Here is a 23,090-nt window from a genome sequence, read left to right as displayed (position 1 = left end):
TCAGGGTCACACAGCTCCACCACCTTTACACCACTGGGGAGTACAACAAGAGCCACAGCTGGGGCCTTCCTGCTGCTACTTTAGGACACAGGGTGATGCAGATCCTCACCTACAGCTTTGTTAGCAGAGAAGCAATCTTCCTAAAATTAGTAGCAGTTACTGTGTTAGTAAAACACACAGCAGTGTTTAGAAGAACATTGCTCACTCATCTGACAATTTAAACAGTGATTTGTTAGGTAAAAACAGGCAATGAGGAGTAGCACTTGGGCACACCATGAACAGTTAAGCAAAATAAGGTTTTATATTAGCAGAAGCACAACACAGATCAGACAAACTTTTGAGACTGCTCCTGGGCAACCTCAGAAAAAACTGAAGTGTTTAAGGGCACCTGTACAAACAGCAATTACAATGACAGGGCTCTTTGCAATAAAAGGGGTGAATTAAACAACATTGAAAATATTGGGCTTTAACAGTCCTTGCATTTTTAAGTTGCTTTTACAAGAATGTAATATTCCATAAGTTTTATATCCACTGTAATAGAAGTCCAAAGCCAGAGACTGCTTGGTATCATACAAGCCAATGCTTGTTCCTGGCTAGACTTGAATCCTTTCTTAAAATTAATCATAATTCACAAAAGTGTCAGAGAATGATGCCTTAAGCACAGCCTTCAAACACCTTACTGAAGTAGGATCTTACAATCACTGCGAGGTTGTTGGTTTATTATTCATCACACTCTTTTTATCCCAAACCCTACTAACAGTATTTATTTTTGTAAGAGTATTGTAGGGCTTCTTACTTGAAAATGATCTTCAGTAGCCTTGCCACCCATGTTAAGAACATTCAGAGAACTGGCACGCTTCATGCTGCAACCAGGACAGTGAACATGCAAGGATAAACTGATCAGAATGGCTGAAAACTACAGCTCTAAAAACACAAGTACAACAATGAGCAATGCACAGTGAAGGGAGTGGGAACAACACCTCAAAACTGATCTGAGGCACAGCCTTTAAGGTAACTACTACAGAAGTTCAAATATACTTGCATTCACTCCTAATTACATATAAATCCCCCCAAAATTATAAGGTCCTCAGAGTTTAAGCACTTCAGGCAACTGATTTAACTCAAAATCTCAATGTTTAAAGCATATCAAATTAATACAGTGATTTACACTGAGTTTTAATTAATTAATTAATTATTAGTTTCAATTTCGTGTGGTTTCTTACAAAAGCATCAAAACATTCAAACAGTTTAGAAAAAAAACATCTGAAAGGTGACTTTGTTGTGTAGGCAGCATTTACCTTGAAAAAGCTACAAGAGAAGTTAGTTTGGTACTTTCTGCCTCATTTAGCTAAGTCTTCAGAATAAATTTTTAAAAGCATTTTAAAATGTTTTATTTTAAGTATTTCAAAGTGAAAGGAAATAAGATGGGTTGCTGCTGTTAACTTTGGTTGTGCTTTTGGCTTTACAACACTTCAAGCAGTGGTAACAAGCACCCTGGAATACAGTATGGAAAGCAATGGAAAAGGGGAAAATAATTCATCACCTACCCAGGAGCTACTGACAGTCAAAATATCACTGCATTAACTGCAATATCTGCTGCTCTTTCAAATGAGGATTAATAAGTTACCTACATTTCTCAAATATAGATAAAACGTAACAAAAAATATTTTTTAGTGTGTGTCATGAAATTCACAATCAATGCTAAGACTCCTGTCATGGAATGTCTGATGTGCTTACACCAGTGCCTGTCCATTCCTCAGAACATTCTGCATTTGCTCTGATTTTTCACGAGCTCTTTGCCTATTTCAGAACTAAATGAGGGCTTTGAATACACATTTGATGGACTGGACACAAGACAATGAGCCCCAGCCCTGCAGTGCTACCTGCAGCTTGGGACAACTGGCTAAAGCAAACTTTCTAATGCCTTCCAGTAACATGGAAAGGTTTATCCACACAGATCACATTAGATATTAACCAGATTTTCTTCCTACTGAAGCAACACTGCTCACAGTCAAAGCACAAGTTTTAAATGCTTTGGTAAAGCAAAAGCTTAGCAGAACAATGAACCAAACACAAGGCAGCAGCTGCCACACAGCACAGCCTGGCTGGCTCTCCCCAGCACTACATCTGGGTGTTTCCAAAGCCAGAAGCACAGAATTTAAAATATTTGACATGAGTGTTAGCAACAACAAAGCAAGGACTCATGCATGGTGTACACCTCTCATTTATTCAAGGAAAACAGGTACAACAGGGGTTATATATGGAAGTCAAAGGAAGTTAATCTGTAAAACAAACAAAATGTTACAGAAGACTCTCCAAAAGAGCACAAAGGTTTATGGAAAACATTCCAGGGAAACAGAAAATCCACCAGTAAAAGTTCACACGGGTATTGTAGGTTCTTGCTAAAGTGCCAATTAAAAAAAAATTATTAATACCTGTGATACTACTTTGTTTGTGGGTTGGTCTTTTGTTTGTTTAAGTCAACACTTTTAAGAACTGAAAGTCTGGCAACTGCACTTTTAGTTCCCCCCATGTTACAAACATGGCTCCACAAAGAACATGCAGGCATTTTTTTTGGTGCATAAATAACAGCAATAATGAAAGCTTTTTTTTTCCCTTTTAGATTAGAAATCTTAACTGTTCTGCTGTGTGGTCAATATTTTTGAAGTGAAAAAAATAAAGAACACTAACTCTTCAACCTTCTGTCAAGTAACAACATGGACACTAAGTCCTTCCTTCACCCTGTGAGTCATTGTTATTCAAGTATTTCTCACTCAGTGCTCACCCCAGCACTGTCAATTCCTATTTAGAGAAGCAGAGTATAAACAAGAGGTGTAAATCAAGTTCAAAATAAAGCCTTCCTTGAGACACAGGCAGGGAATGCACTGGTAAGGAGGGAGGCACAGAAGTGCTCTGCCTGAAGTGGCTGCCTTCAGAGCAAGGAAGATTTATATGTGTGCTATGTCTGTATTGAAATATTCAGCTATCAAACACACTAAAACCCAAAGGTCTGCATGGTAACAACTGAATATGGCTTTTGCTATACTTAAAAGAAGAAAATAACAATTCTATTCACTAAAGTTTCTTCATAAAATGAAATCAAAATCATTTCTTGGAATATGTAAGCTACACTTTATGACCTACAAAGCTGGTGTTTAATACCAGAAATTTCTGCATTTGTTATTAAAACCAGCTAATATAAATCAGAATTTAAAACTCTATTTATTATAAGAACAGAAATTACAGTATTTATTGTTCTATACAGTGAAAGTGCCTATCTACAGAAAAGCCTGTCAATGTAATATACTTATTGTAAGTTTTATTCCTTGAGAACTATGGTGACATCTAAAACCAAGATGATTTTGTCAGAAAGGGAAAGCAAGGAAGATACTGCTTTGCTTTCAATTTTGTTTCACATTAATGCCTTCACCTGAGGAAATCTCATCTGGTGCTACAGAGCCCAGAGTGTAACTCATGTTAGCATGGGGAGAGGACTCTGGTCAGGTAACACAACTCATGTGCAGACAGTAACAAGGCAGGGGAGTTCTCACACGTACTGCAAAACCAAATATCTTCAGTTCTATGTGAGCATAATTTTCTACACCTATAAACATGGAGTTACTTCACCTGCAGAAAGAGCTAGCTATAAATACTACAGAGAATAAGGAATAAACCTCCTGGCTTTTGTGAAACTGAAAGCCTTTCCACATCTCACAAAAATGAGAAGAAAATGCAAATTTAGCTATGGATAAATGTATCTATTCATACAACAATATACCTGAACTATGATGTATGAACTCTGGACAGAACTGAATAGACAACCAATGTATAAAACTGCTGATACTGAAGAAAAAGAAGGAAATCTCCCTTTTATTCTATTTTGGCTTGCCTTTCTTTGTTTTCCCTAAAGCATTTCACATTTACACATTTCATTCTTCTAATCTTGTGCTTTCCATAGTTTACTCCCAACCTCTTATCTCAGAGGTAGTTCTTAATGATGGATCAATAAATGCAAAGGAATTTTGACCTTTAATTCTATTCAATGCCTTCAACATCAAGTGTTTGGCAGTGGAATTTTAAGTAACAACTCTAAAATTCAGATCAGGCTGAATTTGAAACAGATACGCAAGGAAGCTAATTCTACATGTACTGCTGCTGTACTTCATGTTTTACAGCCACAAAAACATTAAGACAAAACTTCAGTGGAGCACATCCAGAAACATAATGAGACTCTGCCTCCAGCTCACTGTCTTAAGTAATACCATCATCATCACCATCATCCACTACATTACTCTGATTCAGCTGCTCCATCAGAGGCTACCCCAAGTTCTCCACTATGACTGTTTCAAAGCTCAAGTTCACACTGGCAGTTTCCTGTCAACTAAACGAGTTCTAGTTTTTCACCACAAGGGCAGAAAGCCCTGTAAAACTGACTGCAATTGTGTTTGGGGTGAGGGGAACACTCAGAAGTGCCACTAAGAAAAGTAGCAGGTACATTTTAACATTTCAACTTCTCTGCAGCAGCCAAGAAGTGATGAATGATTTTATGGATTTATTAGAAATATTACATACAAATCCATCATCATATGGCAAGTTGGGCAGAGTGAGCAGTCAGACTCAGTAAATGTGGATTTTTACCAGATTTCATGGGAGCCAAAATGTTAGTAAGATGCATAACTAGGCTCAAGTTTTTCAACATTCTCCTCTGCTCTCTGACATCTCAGGCTTCAGCTGGTAATTCTCTTTATGTTCACAGCAATATAAAAAGCTATATCAGGAATATATCAAGATATTAAGCTATATCTAGAATGTTAGTTGCAGGTTTAGTGTATTCAGGCTTTTACCGTAAAAACCAGTAACATTTACTGTTCTCCACTGCTGTGTGAAAAGAATAGTTTTGCAGGTAACTAACATTTATCAGTAGTTCTATGGAGCTTTTCTAATCTTCAAGTAGGTAAAGCAGCAAAAAGGGAAAAAAATTTAATAGAGTTAATTCTTAAGAGCAAATAGAAATCCTCAGATGTTACAGAACTTACAATGGAGGTTAAGAAGTTATTTCCTATTTTATTTTTCTTTAAGATATAGCTGTGTCTGATATGCAGTTAGCTAAGCAGGGAAGGCACCACTGCCCTAGGAGCTAGCCTGGGCTCCAGTGGGGCACAGAGCAAGGCACAGCAGCAGAGCCAAGAACAGATAAGGAATTACCCTGGGTTCTTTGGTTCACTGTCCCGGGAATTTCCTCCCTTCAGCTTCCTAACCAGCTTCTCACTGCTGCGCCGAAGGGAGGCGCGGAGCTTGCTAAAGGAACCACTGCGCTTTAGGGATCCAGTGCCATCCTGAAAGAAATGGAACACATGTGAAACTGCAAGAGCCTGCTGCCCTCCCCCAAGCCTGCCTTGAAAACATTGCAGGGATGAATTATTACTTTTTAATTGCTATTAATATATGCTTATACTATATACATTTCCCTAAACATGTGATACCGCACAGCTACAACTTTACCAAAGCAAGAGTTCCTTCCAAAGTGTAACAAAGATTTCTAAATGTGAAGACATGCCCAAGCCACAATTCTTCATTAATAAAGCCCCACCACAGTAGTCCAACAATTCACCACCACCATTTCATATGAGCACACCATGGTTAACAGAGTACAAGTCCCAAGCAAAAGCATTCCATCAGTCTAAGAAAAAAACATGTTTTTTTCTTTCTACATATCTACATTACTTGCAAACATGTTTAATTAACCCTAAATTCCTTAAACAAAAATATTTCTGATCAGAAATACTTATAGTCAAATTCCTGTGCTTTGTTTTTAATTTTTACCAAAGAAAATGTAAACCACGATGAAATTAATTTTTCATATATTGCATTCATATTTTACACTGCTGTGCTGACCCAGAGAAACTTGCAAGAGTGACCACAATTCTATTTTTAAATGTTTTTGCTCTTACAAAACCCCAACAGTTTAGTAAGATTAGAAGTGACCACTTCCTGCTCCACAGAAAACCTATGTGATTATGAAAGAAGAATTGAAAAAGAAAAAAGCACTACTAAGCAAAGACAGACACCTGAGTTGGAGTGAGTTTATTAGAAGTTAGAAAGACAAATACACAAATCACTGAACACCAAGATTAGTAGAGAAAAGCATAATTGCCAAAATCTCACACAAAGACTAAACAGCAATGCTACTTTAGAATAATTGTAAGTGAAGACATCCAGAGTTCCATATTGATGTTAACCATATAATAGGTCTCTAAATACATTTTAAAGCACTTGGAGAACATGCTTTCCTTTTACGGGTTTGGTTTTTCTCCTGTAAAGATCACCATCATGCCATTTCAATAATACCTTGTGTGATACTTTTAACTACCTTTATTCCATAGTGAACAGCTACTTATAAAGGTCATTGTTACTTGTTTGGTTTTTTTACTAATGTATTACACAGCAAATGGTTGTAATAACATTTGGTATGACTAGATACATATCTGGCAAAGCTACACAGGTACAGAAATAGAAAACCAAAAACGACACCAGCACTGAAGGAATGGCCAGTTTACAGGGAAGTGTAGCTCTGACAAGAATCTTAAGGGGTTTGCTAAAACACAGCAGTCAGTACTGAAGAGAGAAGTTAAAGCTTGAAGATGGTGCACGCCCGTCATGCAGGAGACAGTATAAGAATCACAAAAGGCATCTAGGCCTGTCAGAAATGGAGAGAGAAAAACTGAATGAAACTGTTGGGAAAAATTCAACAGTTTTCAATTTTGAACAGTTAGTTTACAGTATTTCTAGGTCATGTTCAAAACTTTTTTTTTTCCAGAGTAACTATTTGGACAGCCCTTAAGTACAAAGTGCAGGCCCTTGCAATTACCAGAACCTACATCTTTATGCAGTTTCACCTACATCACTGAGATGGGACTGACAAATGAGCATGACTGATGCATTCAAGTTAGAATTTGTATAAAATACAAAACACCTTTAACAAGAAATAGCTTTGCTATTACATTTCATAAACAAACCAAAAAAAAGGGGATTTTTTTTCAGCTGACATTAACACAAAAAAAAAGGAAAAAAAAAAAGAAAAAATAATAGAGCAAAGTGCATTCATTTCAGCTTTAACTTCTGTCAGGAATTTTCCTTGAAACAAAAGTGCAAGAAAGAGGTCTTCACCTAACCTCCAGACAAAATTCTCATCATTCCCTTAGGGAACTAGAATCCAACTGGCCTGGGTCAGTTCACTTTCACAAGTATTTTTAGAACATATCTGTGTTTGTGTCTATATATATAATCCAAGTGGAATTTTCTCTACTGTCTCTAATGCAGTGAGGGGCAGCTGAAACAATATACCTTTAAAATAAACTGTGGTTCAACTTGCACATTTTTCATTCTTTGTACAAGTACAGAGACCATTACTGATAGGTTCATGATACCTGTCTTGAGAGCCTTTACCTATAACAACTGGAATGAACAGTAATTAAAATTATCCTTGGAAATGGCAAAATGCCCTGCTACCAAGTGATCAGAAGATCTAAATCTAACTGAGTATTTATGTTTCAAACTAAATTGCATATGTTGTTCACACTGAAAGACAGACTTCAGCTTTGCAGGATTGAATAAACTGAAGGCTAAATTCCAGCTAGAAGTATTACATCAGTGAAGGGCTAATTATTCCTGTGGTTTGCAATCAGGAATACTAGAGTAGTGAAAATGATCCAAAGGCAAGACAAATTTGGTAGGTATGGAGTATAACTCGATACAGTAAACATAACTAGAAAAATAGAAATAAGCAGACAAGCATTTGTGTACTTCAAATCAAAATAAAAATATCAAACTCCTATGTTAAACACTGCTTGATTAACAAAACACTTCTAAAACATGAGCTCAGGATAAAAAAACCCCACCTGATTCCAGAGGAAACAAAAACCAAACTCACAGGCTGTTTTTATGGCAAAGATTAATTGCCAATTTTTATGCCATTCAGAATGAGGATCCCATTATTACTGCTGCTTACCATCACTATCTCCTGTACTTTGTCTGCCACAACATCCCTCTGGCTGGCACTTATTTAAACAAGAGTAACTCTCACCTATGGCAGTGAAATCCATCATTTTCCCTTCACACCTGAAGTGCACTTAGATGCCCAAAAGCCTGTCTCTCTGAAGCATGGCTTAGAGTTATGAAAAGATAATTCCTCACCCTACCAACATTCTAATAAGTAGCACAAAGATTTTCATCTGTCCTGCAGCAGGCTGCCAGACCAGTTTAAAAAAATGCCAGTTACAGGTACTCACTCTTATTTTTTATATAAAAGTATAGTAAGAGATTCAAATCTTGGCCTTCCCACCTTACATTTTTAAGAACAAGTACTTTCTTGCATTTTCAACTACCTTCTGTTCACTTTAAGGCATGAACTTTAAAAGTGACATGTAAAGATGCACTATAACACCTCACTTAAATGTGTCTTTTAATAGTCACTGGCTGATTTACCTCAGTAGATATTTCTGTTCTTTGTAAGAGTGTAAAATATTACATCAAAGCCTACAATGCTTATTATGGATTACACTACATATGGAAGGCCCTTAATTACATCTTCTGACGGAATTTTGTTGAGTTTGTCCCTTTGCATACTCCACCTATTCTCTCAGAGTCAGCCTGGCCACTTCAAAAGAATTTAAATGGAAAAGGCCTCTCTTCAGGTTCTGCAGACACAAATCAAAGGTCCTACACCACTTTATGAACCAGAGTATTTTGTCTGGAGGGAACACACAAGGGTAAAAAAACTACACAATATAGAGAAGAGGAAAGAACATCACTGAGATAGAAACACTTGCAGGGGGAGGGAGAGAGAGTTGCCCACTTCACGTAGAACATGTAATACAAAATACCTTCTCTTAAGAGGGGGGAAAAAGAAATAACGAAGATGAGAATGAAGCAATGCCACTTCAGCCCACTAAAAATGAAGTTTGCTTACCCTCAGATGTCAAAATTTAATTTTTCAGGCCAGCAAATTATATCACTGAGTTTGATTCAAATATTGACCTAGAAATACTGTCTATTGCTTTTCCCCAGGAGGCCCTTTCCATCCAAACCCTGCATGCATTAATGTCTATAACAGAAAAAAGTTTAATTCATTTAGAATATACAGTCATGCAAAGTATAGTGAAAATTAAGGGAAGAGTACAGTACACAGTTCTAATGTTGAATGGGCAAAATGAGAATTAAAAAGAGAGTTATTCAACCTGACTTTGGCTTTATTAATGATGGAGTATTAATTCACAATAGATGCTGATTGACTGTCTTGGCACTGAGAACACCAATGCCAAGAAAACAGTAATAAAGAGACAAAAGCAAAGATGGAAAGAACATTCTCCTTTAAGACTAAAGCACTACATGTTTTCTCAAGGTTGCTTTGGAATGCTGAACTTTGTCTCATGTAGCTTACAATAAGATGGGGAGAAAAAGATTGCTATTGTAAGAGAAATGAAGCTTCAGATCACTCAATATTGCAAAGTAGGCTACTTCCCCTCCCACACAGCAAAAGCAACATCACTTTTATAATCTAAGAGTATTTTCAGCAGAACTGCAGCTGGGAGTTAGTTAAGAGTGCAATACGTATCCCATTGCCAGCAATGGGATAAAGCATGGGAAAGCTGGTGACAGAAGCAAACTACATAAGCCAGGTAATAACTGAAAGGTTGCACTGTCCTTCACATTAAAGGAAAACAATGGTTAGAGAAATGCACATGTAATCACATTATATATATATATATATTTTATATGTATGTTTTTACTTTATGACAATCAGTGTAACATAGTGAAGCCAATATATGGGAAACAAATAGGAACGAGCCCTGGCTCCAGACAAATTTTAATATGAGAAAGTCATGAAGTCACCATCACATTATTATATGATGGCACTGCCTCTTAAAATGGACTGTACAGCAGATTGGAAAACTGTGTTCCTCCCTCCAGCAAGCTGGGTAAGGAGCAGCTTAGAATTACTTTAGTGTTAGACTGGTCATTTTAATTCACTCTGAAACTGCTAACACTCAGTATATTTCCATAGCAAATGTTTTTTGTGTTTCCAACTATGGAGTATTTTTTAAATAAACATTTAAATTACAAGCAAATACAGCATCAAAAAAAAAAAAAAAAAGCAAAAGTGAGTTAATTGCAAGAATATTTCTACCAGTAAAAACAAACCACTGACAAGCAATTGTACACCAGACCACAACCAGGACACTCAATCAGCATTACACAACTTGGCCTTAGATACAACTGCTTGGGATTCTTGCAGAAATGTCACCATTCAGGACAGCAACAGAAAGGATGCCTTAAAAATTTTAAATATTACGAGTTTTTTAGCATTATGATAGACAAAATGTTATTCTTCATTTCTTAATTGATTCTGCAAAATTAAAAAATACGAGGTAGAAGAAGCAGGAAACTCCTGAAAGCACACAGGCTGGTGAGTTGTTAGGGGATGAGCTCCTAGGCTACTCTGTCCAACTGTGTACTGTACTTACCCCGTTCCACTCTACGCTCATACTCACTTCCTCGCCGCCATCAGGGCCACTCTCGTACTTTACCACATCCACGTTGAGGCTCTCCCTGCTCCGCCGCTTCTCCATGCTCTCAGGGTCATTCAGCACCTCGGCCACTCTCTGTTTGTGAACATTGTCAAGACCCTGAGAATTTGATAGAATGGGAAGAGGCTTTATCTTGTTACAAGCTCTGTTAAGCTACAACTTACACACGACAGCTGCACCCAACAAGGAGTAAAACCAACCCACAATTCCATCAGCCCGACTCTGCTTCCAGAGAGCAGCTGAGCTGCCCTTTCTAAACTGAAAGGATCAACACAGCATGAAGTGAACAGTTTAGCAGTTTGAGAATTCACTTGTCATTCTCTTCTTCCTTTCTTATCACTTGTCTAAGCCTCGTGGTGTTTGTGTCACTTACCCGAAGCAATCTGGCAACCAGCTAAATATTTGAGCAACTTACAGATCATGAGCCATCAATGTAATTCCTAAGTTTTCCACCCATCAAATGGTGCAGTTTTCACCTGCCTTTGGAGAGGTGTCTGAATATCTGATACCTCAAAAACAGGTTGTATTATTTAAAAATACTGACACAGAACACTTGGCATTAATGTAATTTTCCTTCAGAAGGAAATGACATAGAATAGAAACTTGTAATAAACATACTAAGCATATGGTCAATATATTTACTTTGTGTTAAAGCATGCCTATCAATTATAAAATAATCCCTTAAATATCTCAGAAGTGCTGAAGTACCTTCTATGAAAACACAGCACCAAAGGCAAAATATTTAGCACAGAAAATAGAAAATATCAAAACTCAAATCATACTTATTTTCAGTTTTGTCTTCTTTACAATAAACCTACTCCACATCATAACCAGTATTTGCTGCCAGGAAGAGATCCCAGATGAATGTGTTACACTTCACAGAATATTCTGCATTTTCTACAGTACAGCACTAGCAGCAAATGCAGCAGGGACATGTGTGGCAAATCCATAAAGGCAACCACAATACAGAAAGTGAAAAGGATGCCAAAGTTCTTAAAACTGCATGAATAAGCATGAAAGTTGTTTCAGTGCCATGGATATGCCAGGTTCTTGTTCCCATGTAACTGTTTCTCCCTAAGTGAAGAGCATTGCTTGAATGACCCAGAATAAAGAGGTAATGTTAAATGCTGCTGTAACACAGCATTATCTCCTACACATCTAAATCTAGGGGTGTGTATACTGCCACACATTTTGGATTCATGGAATAGGTGGTATATGATGCACAGTGAAATTTTGAAGCATCCTTAAAAATAAACAGTCAGCAGCAAGCTTCTAGAAAAAAAATACAAGTCTTATTTATTCTCATATTAAAAAAATTAACTTAAAATTGAACATTCATGATGCTTGTATTTTCTTACTTTGCTTTCCATTTCAACACCAACTGACAACCCATGTTTTCTTGTCCAGTCTTAGACACTTTTAGAAGTGTCTTATAAGTGTCACTTATCAAACCATCCAAAAGGGAAAGAAAAAAAAGCCAATAAACCCCCAACAAACCCAAACTCTCTTTTACCTTTTAAGAGAAGAGAGAAAGGGTTACTTGAAGAGTAGATCTGAGAGCACAAAGAGAGTACATTAAAATAAAGTCTCCACTGAAACTGTAATATCTATCCCATTAGTTTACAGAAGTAACAAAAGGTTTCTGTTAGTCAGCTGTATGCAGCAACTGAACATTTTTAATTCTGACAGCTCCTTATTAAAAACAGCATGATTGGCAAAGGAGATTTCCAGCAGAACCTCCCCATTTTCCCCCAGATTCAGTCTGTTTCCCAGGACAAGCAGCCAATTAATTGAGGACTGCTGGCCAGCACAATGTTTTCTGCTCTTTCATTTTCCACATCATTTCACCTCCAGTTTAAATCATGTCCCCAGTACATGGTGCCATGCCCTAACAATTAACCAAACTGCAAGTGTTAAGATGTATCAGTTTATTACCAGTTCAGTCTGAAATTAGAGGGTGTCCAGGCACTGAAAATTTCTATATTCTGCATACAGGAAGTTGAAAATCTGCATGACCACAATGCAGAAACATCATTCAGGTGAATTTTCATACTTGCCTGTTTACGAGATCTCATTGCTGCCTCTTCTAATGTTTCAGCAGCTTCAAATTTGCCCTGTCGTCTGTAAAGTGCCCCAAGGTTCTTTAAAGTAGTTGTTACTGTTGGACTATTGAAAGAAAAGAAAAATAACTCTATGTTAAATACATACTTATACAGTAAACTCTTCTCAATTCACTAATAAAGCTTAAATTAACAAAGTGTTTATCATATTTTGTAATAATTTATTCTCACTTATAGTGAGAATAAATGCACTTATAGTGCATTACTGAAATGCACTTCACTGTACTTCATGTACACACAGTAACCTGCTGACCCCTTTCAAAGTGTATCAATGCCTCTGTGACTAGCCAACATCCCTGAAACTGGAATGTCAAATCTTGTGCTCCTCAGCTGCACCTCAAGGTGAAAATTGAGCTCTGGATGAGTGTATCCAAGTGAATAATTGTGCAGCTTCCAAAAAAAATGCTTATTCATGCATAGACTATTAGACACTATTAGACAGACCACATGTAGCATGTGTTAGTCACAAAAGCAATTAACAGCTGCTTTCATCAGCTTTTACTTAACACCTATTTGCAGTTTCTGTGCATTCCAATTTGCTTGAACAACAAAAGCAAAAAATTGCCCATTTCATTAACAAGTCTCACAAAAAAGACATTTTTGTTTCAATGGCATAAAATTAGCTCAATCATAGTATTTTAAGTGAAGTTTTGCTCCACTAACAGCAGAGAAAAGATCTTCTCATGCATTAGAATGAACAAGTACATGAAAAATAAACCAAAACAGAACTCAGGATGGAGAAAAAAAGAGATTTCAACAGTACAAGGGCTCTGATTGTTGTTAAACATGAGCATTCAGATACTCAATAAACAAAAAATTTTCACTGACTATTAGTACTAGTTGCATGCTTTTTCATACACTGCACCACCTACATGTTTAAAAAGCTGCAGTAATGGAACAAAATTAGAGCAAAAAAAAACCCCAAACTTCACCAACTATAATCCAAGTCGAAATCCTTGTTTCCCTTATTTCACTTTAAAGAATACATTGTCATTCACATAACTATATTCTTTAAGTTTTACAAACTCAAGTAATACTTAGTTGTGGCAGCTTAGCTTTGTTTTCTTGTGCCAGAAAGGTAACTAAAGGTGCAGCTATTTGCAGTCTCATTTTTGGCCCTCTCCAGAGGCCCTGCCAGGGCAGGGAGGGCAGACGTGCCAGGGAGTGGAATAGAGGGAAAGGTGACCTACGCTGCCACCTGAAGGACTGCCAAGAACACAACTGGTGCAATTTCATGTCACTGGATCTAATCAGCCTCAGGACTTGAAAACTGCTGCTGTATTCCTGAAAACCAGTCTTGGGCCTGGAATGTTTAATACTTTTGTTTTTATAGTCCTAACCAAGGAGTTGCTGTGGTTCCATTTTTAAAAATGCTTTAATCTGAGTTGTTTGTCCTGTTAAGAAGTTACTCACCTATCAACTTTGCAAGCTTTGTACCAGCCACCATACTCTCCAAAAGATGTGCCATCCTTTTGCTTTCCCTAGAACAAAGGTATCATTGAAAAAAATATCTGATTTGCAACCTAAACAAATATAAGCTCCAAAAAAGATTTACAGCAATGGTCTTACTTTGCATTCTTCCCTCTCTTCTGCATGCATCCAGATAGGCTTATTTTCATCTGGTGAAACAAGAAACATATTTTAGAGAAGAACAAAACTACAAGGCATTGATTGTTGGATTTTCACTACTCTGAAATGAAGCTGAGAACCAGAGAATTATACTATTGCTGCAAAAATACTTACTGTCCATACTAGAAGCAGCAGATAAATAAAACACACAGCTCTTTTACAGTTTTACAATTCTGTCTCCTTTTCTTATCTGAACTTAGACACAGTTACTTCTGAGAAGCTTTGAAGTAAATATACACTGCCACCCATTTGTCATGTATCTAGCTCTGTGCTAGAAAACATGAATTTATTTCTTTTATCCTAACAACTACTTTGACATCTACTAAGTGGTGCATATGCTACTGTCATGAAATTCAGTGAAAATGATTTACTGGGATTTTTAGTTTATAAAATGTACATGACTTCACTGTACAGTGTAATTTCTCAATTTAAAGGTATTTTCCCCATTCTTTAAATATGTTAATGTAGAGTTTGCATTAACAAGGTCTTTATTTATGTCACTAAAATCCAGCATTGACTTTTTCCTGTGATTGGAAAGTGATGTACATTTTTCTGCCTCTATAAAAACACAAGAGTTGGGTTTAGTGGGGTGTAAGAAAAATTAGGCCAGAAACAAAATCCATAAAACATAAACCCACTAAGTCTACCTCATGTTTTTGAATCAAATGTTTGCTGCTGTATCTAAAAGCCTTCTTATAATGAATGTTACTTCCAACACATCTATCAGCTCACCTTTTCAGTCCACTAAAGCAGACAAAAATTTTAATCAGGACACTTCTTGCAAATATTATTTCATAACTACAAAAATAAAACATCAATTCAAACCTAGGGACTCAGTTTCTTACCATCTACAGATCCAAACTCCCGTTCATGAGCACGAGTAAGAATCTCTTTGTATAAAGTTTCCGCTTGTTTAAACTTGCCCTGTTTTAGATAGCAGGATGCCTAAAAACAAAATACCCCCAAAAGATATCAGCACATTGCTTTATTTGTCTTCATAAACAAGAAATACAACACATTGTGGATAGAAGTGCATTTCAATTCATGAGAAATTTTGTCTCAGGTCTACTTTGGGAAAGGCTTACCAGATTGTTCTTTGTTTTTGCAACATTTGGATCATCTGGTCCCAGCTTAGTTTGGTAGATTTCAAGTGCCCTCTGATAGTAATATTCAACCTCCTCATATTTACCCTGGTTCTGGCATAGCAAAGCCAAGTTATTTAACTGCTTGGCAACATCAGGGTGATCTTTCCCCAGGACCTGGAAATGAAATACACTGTATTAAAACATTCTCTAATCATCACGTCAGGGTCTAGAAATGAATCATTTAGAAACATCCTGTTAGTTTTATTCCTCCTCAATTCAACAGAAGCAAAAGCTGCATTTCAAAGATATGAAAATGACTCAATTCTTTTGCAAACTGGCAAACTGATAATGATGCGTAACAATCCATAAGAGGAACAAAAACAACATTATAGGGAAATTATTATTTATATAAACCAGAAGATGCAATCTTATGGACTAAAATAAATATCCACATAGAGAATATTCAACTAAAAAATTTTAGCTAAGTTTCATTTCTAATTCCAATGCTCTAGTCAAATCAAAGATTATTTAGCTATCAAAGAGGAAGGAGGTTTCTCACAAAATACAGAATTTAGCATATACCCAGAGTGCTCCAGCAATTCCGTAGCACTACTGGAATTTCCTACTGTTTTGAATTTCAGACACTCCTAACTACTGGGCATTGTTAACTCTGGGGTTTATCTGACAGATCTACCCAACCAAAGCATAAAAAAGAAAGCATTTAACTTTGCTTTCTCCTTCCCAAAGTCCCTTTAGAGGCTCTGAATTTGTCACTCATACCTTTTCTCTGATTTCCAGAGCTCGCTTACACAACGGTTCTGCTTCTTTGTACTTTCCCCGTTTACCATAGAGTACTGCAAGATTGTTCAGAGTTGCTGCCACCTGTCAACAGCAGAGAAACATTAAGTACACTGAAATCTGCTGATACAAATACTTGACAAATGAGTACATCTGCAAGGCATTGATGTTGTTAAATTTTCCATGCACAGGATAGACCTCTTGAAATTTGGAAGTGAAGAAATAATTATTATTAAAGGCATACATACACAACAGAGGAAAGAAAAACCTAAATGATGAAGTAATTTTACTTCCTTTGCAAAAATGTCATTTAGTGCACACATCTTCACATGTTCTTCTCTTACAAAGGTACCTCTCACATCTACACTTTGAGCTGCCCTGCGTCCCACAGGCCACAAAAGTATCACATGAATTTTCCAAATGCCTGATTTACATTTCCTTTACAAGCAGCAGTAAATGAAACCAGAAGTGCCCCTTCAATCTGAGTATAATAAAGAGATTTGAATAAGCAAAAATCTTCCTTGACAAATTGATTTCCCACAAAAAATCCAAGCAATCCAAAATCAAGTATGGGCAAATTATTTACGGTGAAACAGCACTGAATAGAATGTGGCATCCTACCTGTACTGTTTAAAGATAAGCCAGGTCTTAAAACCTTTCCTGTTGAGTTTGACATTAGAGTTAGTTGAAAAAAAGTTGAGTGAAACACAAACTAAAATGATGATATTGGATGAATACAAACCGCTGGATGATCTTTGCCCAAAGTCTTTTCACGGATGGCCAAGGCATCATTCAGGAGATTTGCTGCATCTTTGTATTTGTTCTGGTCTCTGAATTGTAAAGAGATGTAATTAACACTGGGAATTAAGGAATGAAAAATTGTAACAATTAAGCTGAGTTCACTACTGACCTAAAGATGCTACTATAAAAGAATAATCGAGAATATATTAACAAATTAGGAAGTAGAACCCTGAAGCCTGTAACCGTAATTAGTTTAGTAGCTGAGGACTGTACTGAGCATGTACCATTTCTACACTGATGTCCAATTTCTACCTCTAGATTACCTTGAAGTGAGTAATCAAGACATGCCCCCTCAGCAGACAAAAATACAAAACTCAAAACCAGCTTCATTCCCAAAGCAAAGATATAGGCAAAAATACAGCAACTTGTTTGACTTTTACATATATGGAGACATACAAATATTTTAGGAACTTCTTGAGGGTTTTAATAATAATTTTAAAAGGAAAATAGAACAGGGAAAAAATTCTAGTCTGAATGTAAAAATGTTGCAGCCAAATAACTAAGTATTTATTTCACTGGTAATTATCTATGTCAGTATACCAACCTGTACACCAAAGCAAGTATGTTCAACATAGTGGCAACATCAGGATGGTCATGACCTGAAGTCTTCTCCAGATCTTCAAGAGCTTGTTTACAGAGAGGTACAGCAACCTCATATCTACCTTGGGAAGCGTACTGGATAACAAGATTATGCAGGGTCCGTAATCTTGCTGGAATTTCATAGCCACCTTGCTGGGCAGCAGCTGCTGCACTGCTGTGCTGCTGTTGAACTGAAAGAAATCCACAAAATTTCAACTTGTATAAAAGATGACTGTAAATAAAACATCTCACTTGAGTGCTCAGTGGCACAAAATGAGACTCATTGAATTTTATTTCTTCAATACACAGAATTAGCATTAGAATTTCACAGCAGTCAGGCCGGCTTCAACACTGACAGTGGAAGTATGACTGTTTCATTCCTCATATCCTGTCCAGTATTGTATTACTATTATTTTTACATTTCTCATGGCTCAAAGGGCTAAATGTAATAAACTAATGAAGAAAGCAGGAAACTATTTTGGCTCAGCAAACCATTCTCAAGATGATGTAATAATTTTGCACTTACAAATATTGCTGTTTTCATATGGAAAGGAACACTAACACACATAAGCTGAATATATCTGCAAAAAAGCTTTTTCCTTTATTCTTCTTCTCTAAACATACGTTTTTTTTGTTTCCCTTTGTTTGCTATGCCAAGGAGCACTTAAGATTAGCACATAAAGGACTGAAACACCTTGGATGCCAGAAATAACAGCTGCAAGACGATAGGCCCTGAGTCAAAGTCAACCTTTAAGTTTCACTCACTAACCCTCAAGCTTCACCACTTATTTTCCAGGAGCTCCTAACCTTTGGTTGTTGCGACCCTCACTCTCCTACTGCCCAAAAAAATGTACTACTCCTTTTCTCTTCACCTGACCAATTTCTGAGATTTAGAATATTCTGTCTTGCTCATTTTCATTAAACTCCAGAGAACAAGTTCATCGTTCTCTGAGCCTGACTTTATTCTCTCCTTTCTATTAAGCAAAAACCACTCTCTCAGAAAGTGGAAGCATTTTTATGGCAGTGGAATCACACAAGTCCAAGCCTATACCCAGAGTCAGTGCCAAAGCACTGAAGAATTTCAGCCTTTTTTTGGAAGGTCAGAGAAATCACTGACATGTCAACTTTGTCTTTTGTAAAGCGAAGTTAAGAAAGGAGCTTTGCCTCTCAACCTTCCAACTACAAAATTCTAGGGAAGCAAGGATGAGCTAGGAAGGAGCTCATGATCAACACTGACCTACTGCAAACCCTTCAAGCCCTCCCTTCAGTGCTGGCTATGGGTAGCTTTACTATGCTGACAAGAATGCAGTGTACCTGGTATGCATGTCCATAAAGGAAATTTTAAACTGCTAATTGCAAAGGTGGGTCCCTTCAGACATTTTCCCTCAAGTCATTCGTCTGGTAAAAACCATTCTGCTCCTACCACACTGCACTGACTCCACAACATCAATATGTTCTATATTAACAAACATGCAAAAAACACATTCCACCAAGCAGAGCTTACTTATCTACCAAGAGCTTTTTTCAATCACACTACCAAACATCTGCCTCAAGTTCCACTGCATCTCCCTCAGTCCTGCTCACATGAAGACAAACAATGCTTCCACAATTAATATTAAAACAATTCAGACAACCTTGGTGAAGGACAAAAGACTATATGAAAAAGATTTCATACTGAAACCTGCCACAAAAATCTCAAATCAGATCATTAAAGAGGTCATTAACAGAATCCACTATCTGGTCAGAATCTGCCCTAGTCATTCTGCCCTAACCATTCTGAAGTCCCAAAGAAGGATAACAGGAGAAATTCTGAATTTAAATCAGTCCGAACTTTACAGCAATTAGCAAACTCTAAAAAACCTAGGCCCCAGTTCTGTACACACCAATGTACAGAATGTATACCTACACCAATGACTGGATTCCCTATTCTAGCAGAGGTATTCATCACTCCAGTTGTGTTGCAGTGGAGTGGTGAAGCAAGAATTTTTTGTAAAGTGCACCTTTATATTCTGCACTGCAGAAGCACACCAACAATGTAATCTGAAGTACACTTACTTCCTTGTCCTTGGTCATCTTCATCATTGGGAAAGAGATCATCCAAAGGCTCTTTGGTGGAATCCGTATCTTTATCCTCCTACAGAACAACCCCAAACCCAACAAATTAAATCTAAGGCATAAGAGGACAGGCCAGTTAACCAGCAATGTTAAAGGAAAACCCCACATTCAGAATTGACAAGAATAACATTTCTCACTGAAGTTTTATAAAGGTCTTATATTTTAATGTATTTACACACTCTGTCCCAAAACAATACAGGACACCTTCAGAAGGGCCAGGAATAGAAATGAGGTCTCCTAGATTTCAGTCTCAATTTAAGCACGCAAGAACACATTTGCCATTCTCACAGAGGCACCAATCTCATGAAAGTACCCACTGAAGAGTAAGCACTACTCAGTACAGAACTGTCCATGGTACCTTTCTTAGTCATAAACACAGTTATAGTTGGGCAAGGGAGAGGAATTAGGAGACCTCCATTTCTGAGTACTCAACTTCTGTACAAATAATTAGATTTTGCAATTATAATCTGGAAGGTTCAAAAATCAAAAACCAAAACAAGAATACTTGAAAGGAAGTTCATTTCCAATAGTCTCCATCTGGAACCATATTAATTTCTACACAATCCATCAGTTTAAAATGATTTTAAGCATCCAAATATAATTTCAAATATCAAGAGAAAGACCATCCCTCAGTCCCTGAGTCTACACAACATTAATAGCTGAAGTTCTCAGAAAGGATGGGCTCAGTAAGGAGAAAACCCAGAGGCAGAACACATTTTTCTAGCTCTCCATTCAACACCTTTTTCCACAGGTGAGAAAAAGCCAACTGCTGCTGCTGGCATTCAAATTCAATGATGGCAGAGCAAGGGCACTGTAAAACCAGCAAATTGATGGGGCTACATCTCAGATAAGATGTTCATAATTTTAAATGTTGATTCCAACCTCATACTGAGCCTATACAACTATTTCAAAGGCTAGAAACAGACTGTCCATATGGTTAGCAAAACTATAAAGATGCTTGGCTTACTTGGACACTATTTGTTAATTAAACTTCAAATAATGGAGCTATTTAATTCACCTGCAGAGTAAAGTCTGACAATACAGCACATCACAATCCCAATATTTGCTCCTCTGCCCCTTTTCTGAACAGGCTTCACTGACAAATCCATCTACAAATACCAAGTCATGGACCAGCACTGAAAAATTCCAGATGCAACTGACCAAAACAACTCTCACCATGTACAATATTTTAAAAAGGATTAGTCAAGCAGTCAGTTAAGCATGAGTAAATCACACCCATTTTCAACCATTAAAATTGCTGAAATAATTAGTTATGAAAAACTGTACTTTCCAAGACACCACTGAGAAGATCTGAACACACAAAATTAGATCTTTCTCTACAGTGCCACCTAACCTAAGGAAGCAAAATAAAATTATAAACTTAATTGCAAATAAATCAGAAGCCTTTTTAAGTAATAAGTTCCTTCTGTAAATTAAAGTTGGGTCCATTTTCTCTCTGAAACTAAGAATATGTAACAAAATAGTCTTGTATACATGCAAATGATCACAGTGTCTGACAGATGGATCTGAAAGGGGATTCAATAACATCTTACCCTTGTGTGAATTCTCATCAGATACAAAAGCTATGCAGTGATTTCACAAGACAAAAATTAAGTATTTTTCCTGCAGTCAAAATAAGCCAAGTCCTGTAGGTATGTAAAATGTCTCACAGCTTAGATATCTCACTTCTTACTGCTGTGTTTATAGAAGTGAGATTTCTGCTTTGGTCCAGTTCTTCACATTTTTAAGCTACTAAATGAGGATTTATCAATTCTGTTCCTCAAGTATTTTAATATCTGCAGACAGTAAAATATATGCTCTCTTAAGATAAGAATGAGCTCTCAGAATCATTCTGCAAACTATGTGACACTAGTACAAGGTAGTATTTTAGTAACAAATATATCTAAGGGACAAATAAAATATATCTTATTTCTTGTTAAACAGGCAGATTACAACACATGTAAATGTAAGGTGCTTTTACTGTTTTACTATGGAGGTACTTACTGATGGTGAAATATCATCATCATATTTTTTTAATTGATTCATGAATTCTAGATGTTTCTTTTCCTCCTCCAGCTGAGCCACAGACTGCTCACTCTTCTGTAGTTTCTGCTGTGTATTGGCGAGTTCATCCCGTAGCCACTGATTCTCCTGGCACAGCCGGCGAACCTGAGCCCGCAATTTCTGCTTCTCTGATTCCACTGCATTTAAGTGATTTGACAAAGCCATCATTACCTGAAAAGCAGAATGTGTCACATGGCATACCTCCCCTAGAATGCAGTCCAGCTCATAACATACAAGGCTTTCATTATTTAAACCTACGTCAGCTGTGAAATCTGGTAAACATTCCTTTTTCTCTTCGTTTTAGATATGGTCCTCACTTGTCCTCTAAACCTTTTTACCATTTAGAATTATTTGGGCTGGAAGGAGCCTCTGAGATCACCTCTTTCCAGCCCCCTGCCATGGGCAGGGACACCCTTCCACTAGACCAGGTTGCTCAAAGCCCCATCTAACCTGGCCTTGAACACTTCTAGGGACAAGACACATGTTCCCCTACCTCATCACCCTAACAGGGAAGAATTTCTTCCTAAATCCAATGTAAACCTACTTTCTTTCAGTTTGAAGCCATTCTGCCTTGTCCTATCACTACATGACCTTTGAAAGTCCCTCTTCAGCTCTCTTGTAACCCCTTCTAGCCCTGGAAGGGGCTCTAAGATTTCCCTGCAGCCTTCTCTTCTCCACCTCTCTCAGCCTGTCTCCAGAGCAGAGGTGCTCCAGCCCCCTGATTGTCATCATGGGCCTCCTCTGGACTTGCTCCAACAAGTCCATGTCCTTCCCTTGCTGGGGTCCCAACCTAGAGGAATTCTTTACTAAATAATTGTTTTCCATGATGTTATCAGAAGTTAAAATTGTTTCAGAATTCCCTGAACATTAAATATAATCTTAAAATACATGAAAAATTTGAATTAAGATTACTGAACTGGAAATCTTTGTTCCACTAACATAAAATGGAGCAGTAATACATTCAACTTGCAGGATCACAAAAATAACCTAAGAACTAACACAGAGTTCTAATTTAGCACCTTCCAGACAAAAAAGGGATTTGTATACAAATATAGCTTATAGCTCCTAAAGATGAACACCTCAGCATAATGGTAACACTTCAAAGGGATATTTATTTCCCTGAGATCTGCTTGTGCAACTTAACACACAATTTACAGATGCATTTTATACTACTAACCATAAGCTGGAGTGTGCAGACTTTCAAACACAGTCACATTAAGGGCAAAAAATAGAACACAGATAAAAGCAGCTTACTTGGACTGGGGATTTTTTTGCTGAGCAAAGTTAAATGAAAAAGGAGCTTATTAAGTGAA

At 37.2% G+C, this 23,090-nt stretch overlaps 1 protein-coding gene across 8 annotated transcripts in view; it reads right to left on the bottom strand.

The window, feature by feature from the left end:
- Positions 1 to 23,090, bottom strand: part of KLC1 (kinesin light chain 1) — a 46,299-nt gene that overhangs the window by 4,059 nt on the left and 19,150 nt on the right. Inside the window, exons 3-15 of one of the 8 annotated variants that reach the window (XM_059850423.1) lie at positions 21,718 to 21,948; positions 19,654 to 19,732; positions 17,564 to 17,789; positions 16,961 to 17,048; positions 16,201 to 16,302; positions 15,421 to 15,594; positions 15,181 to 15,280; positions 14,276 to 14,325; positions 14,120 to 14,187; positions 12,644 to 12,752; positions 10,524 to 10,685; positions 5,206 to 5,336; positions 797 to 863 (exon numbers count right to left, since the gene is read on the bottom strand). In XM_059850423.1, the coding sequence (XP_059706406.1) occupies positions 797 to 863; positions 5,206 to 5,336; positions 10,524 to 10,685; positions 12,644 to 12,752; positions 14,120 to 14,187; positions 14,276 to 14,325; positions 15,181 to 15,280; positions 15,421 to 15,594; positions 16,201 to 16,302; positions 16,961 to 17,048; positions 17,564 to 17,789; positions 19,654 to 19,732; positions 21,718 to 21,948 (1,587 nt within the window). Of the gene's footprint in view, positions 1 to 796; positions 864 to 5,205; positions 5,337 to 6,069; positions 6,698 to 10,523; positions 10,686 to 12,639; positions 12,753 to 14,119; positions 14,188 to 14,275; positions 14,326 to 15,180; positions 15,281 to 15,420; positions 15,595 to 16,200; positions 16,303 to 16,960; positions 17,049 to 17,563; positions 17,790 to 19,653; positions 19,733 to 21,717; positions 21,949 to 23,090 lie in introns of those variants that run through there. The other 7 variants (XM_059850424.1, XM_059850426.1, XM_059850425.1 and 4 more) reach the window with 7 other exon arrangements.

The sequence above is a fragment of the Haemorhous mexicanus genome, chromosome 6, assembly GCF_027477595.1.
Source record: "Haemorhous mexicanus isolate bHaeMex1 chromosome 6, bHaeMex1.pri, whole genome shotgun sequence".
Taxonomy (NCBI): Eukaryota; Metazoa; Chordata; class Aves; order Passeriformes; family Fringillidae; genus Haemorhous; species Haemorhous mexicanus.
This window is presented reverse-complemented; position numbering and strand designations above follow the sequence as displayed.